This window comes from Cryptotermes secundus, unplaced genomic scaffold, assembly GCF_002891405.2.
Source record: "Cryptotermes secundus unplaced genomic scaffold, Csec_1.0 scaffold4417, whole genome shotgun sequence".
NCBI lineage: Eukaryota > Metazoa > Arthropoda > Insecta > Blattodea > Kalotermitidae > Cryptotermes > Cryptotermes secundus.
Genome location: NW_019727851.1, coordinates 69,562 through 70,238, shown reverse-complemented (window position 1 = coordinate 70,238; position 677 = coordinate 69,562). Strand labels below are relative to the sequence as shown.

General features: G+C 35.2%; 1 protein-coding gene across 1 annotated transcript in view; it reads left to right on the top strand.

The window, feature by feature from the left end:
* Window positions 1–401: 401 nt before the first annotated feature.
* The window catches only part of LOC111865095 (dnaJ homolog subfamily B member 9), a 5,330-nt gene continuing 5,054 nt past the window's right edge, over window positions 402–677 (top strand). The window contains exon 1 of the mRNA XM_023852828.2: window positions 402–650. Within this exon, the coding sequence (XP_023708596.1) occupies window positions 437–650 (214 nt within the window). The 5' untranslated portion in view covers window positions 402–436. The remainder of the gene's footprint in view (window positions 651–677) is intronic.

Here is a 677-nt window from a genome sequence, read left to right as displayed (position 1 = left end):
AGTTTAAAAAAAGTAAGTTCGGTTTCTTTTGGGTACCCCCTCGTAATGCTAGAGTTGGCAGCGTCATAGTAAACAGTTTTAATAATAGACTGTGCTACGTGCGCTGTTTCTAATTTCTCCACTGTTATGTGTTACCATAGTTATATGTGTGAATATATATAAAACGCCCTTATATATCAAAAGTGTCAATCTTAATAAAGCAGGGTTAGACTGAACACTGATTCTTACTTATCATTCAATCCACGTGGAAGTAACAAAAATAACACTACCGTGCAAGATTACATGGTGCCACATCCCAAATTATGTAAAAAATTTAAATTTCATATCTTTGAAATACACCTTGAAATCTTTACAGAGTATTATTGTAATGTGACAAATTTCTGAGGGTGGTATTACATCCTTACAATAGTTCATTTATTGTTTTAGATTTCCAAAAATGGATATAGTAAAGATGATGCTTCTGCTCCTGATGCTTACAATGTTTGGAGTCTTGTCACAAGATAAGAAAGACTACTATACACTGCTGGGAGTGTCACGGAAGGCATCTGACAGGGAGATAAAGAAGGCGTTCCGCAAGCTTGCAGTGAAATACCATCCTGACAAGAACAAGGAGAATGGAGCAGAAGAAAAATTTAAGGAACTTGCACAAGGTTTGTTTGTTTAACTGTTAATTTAAC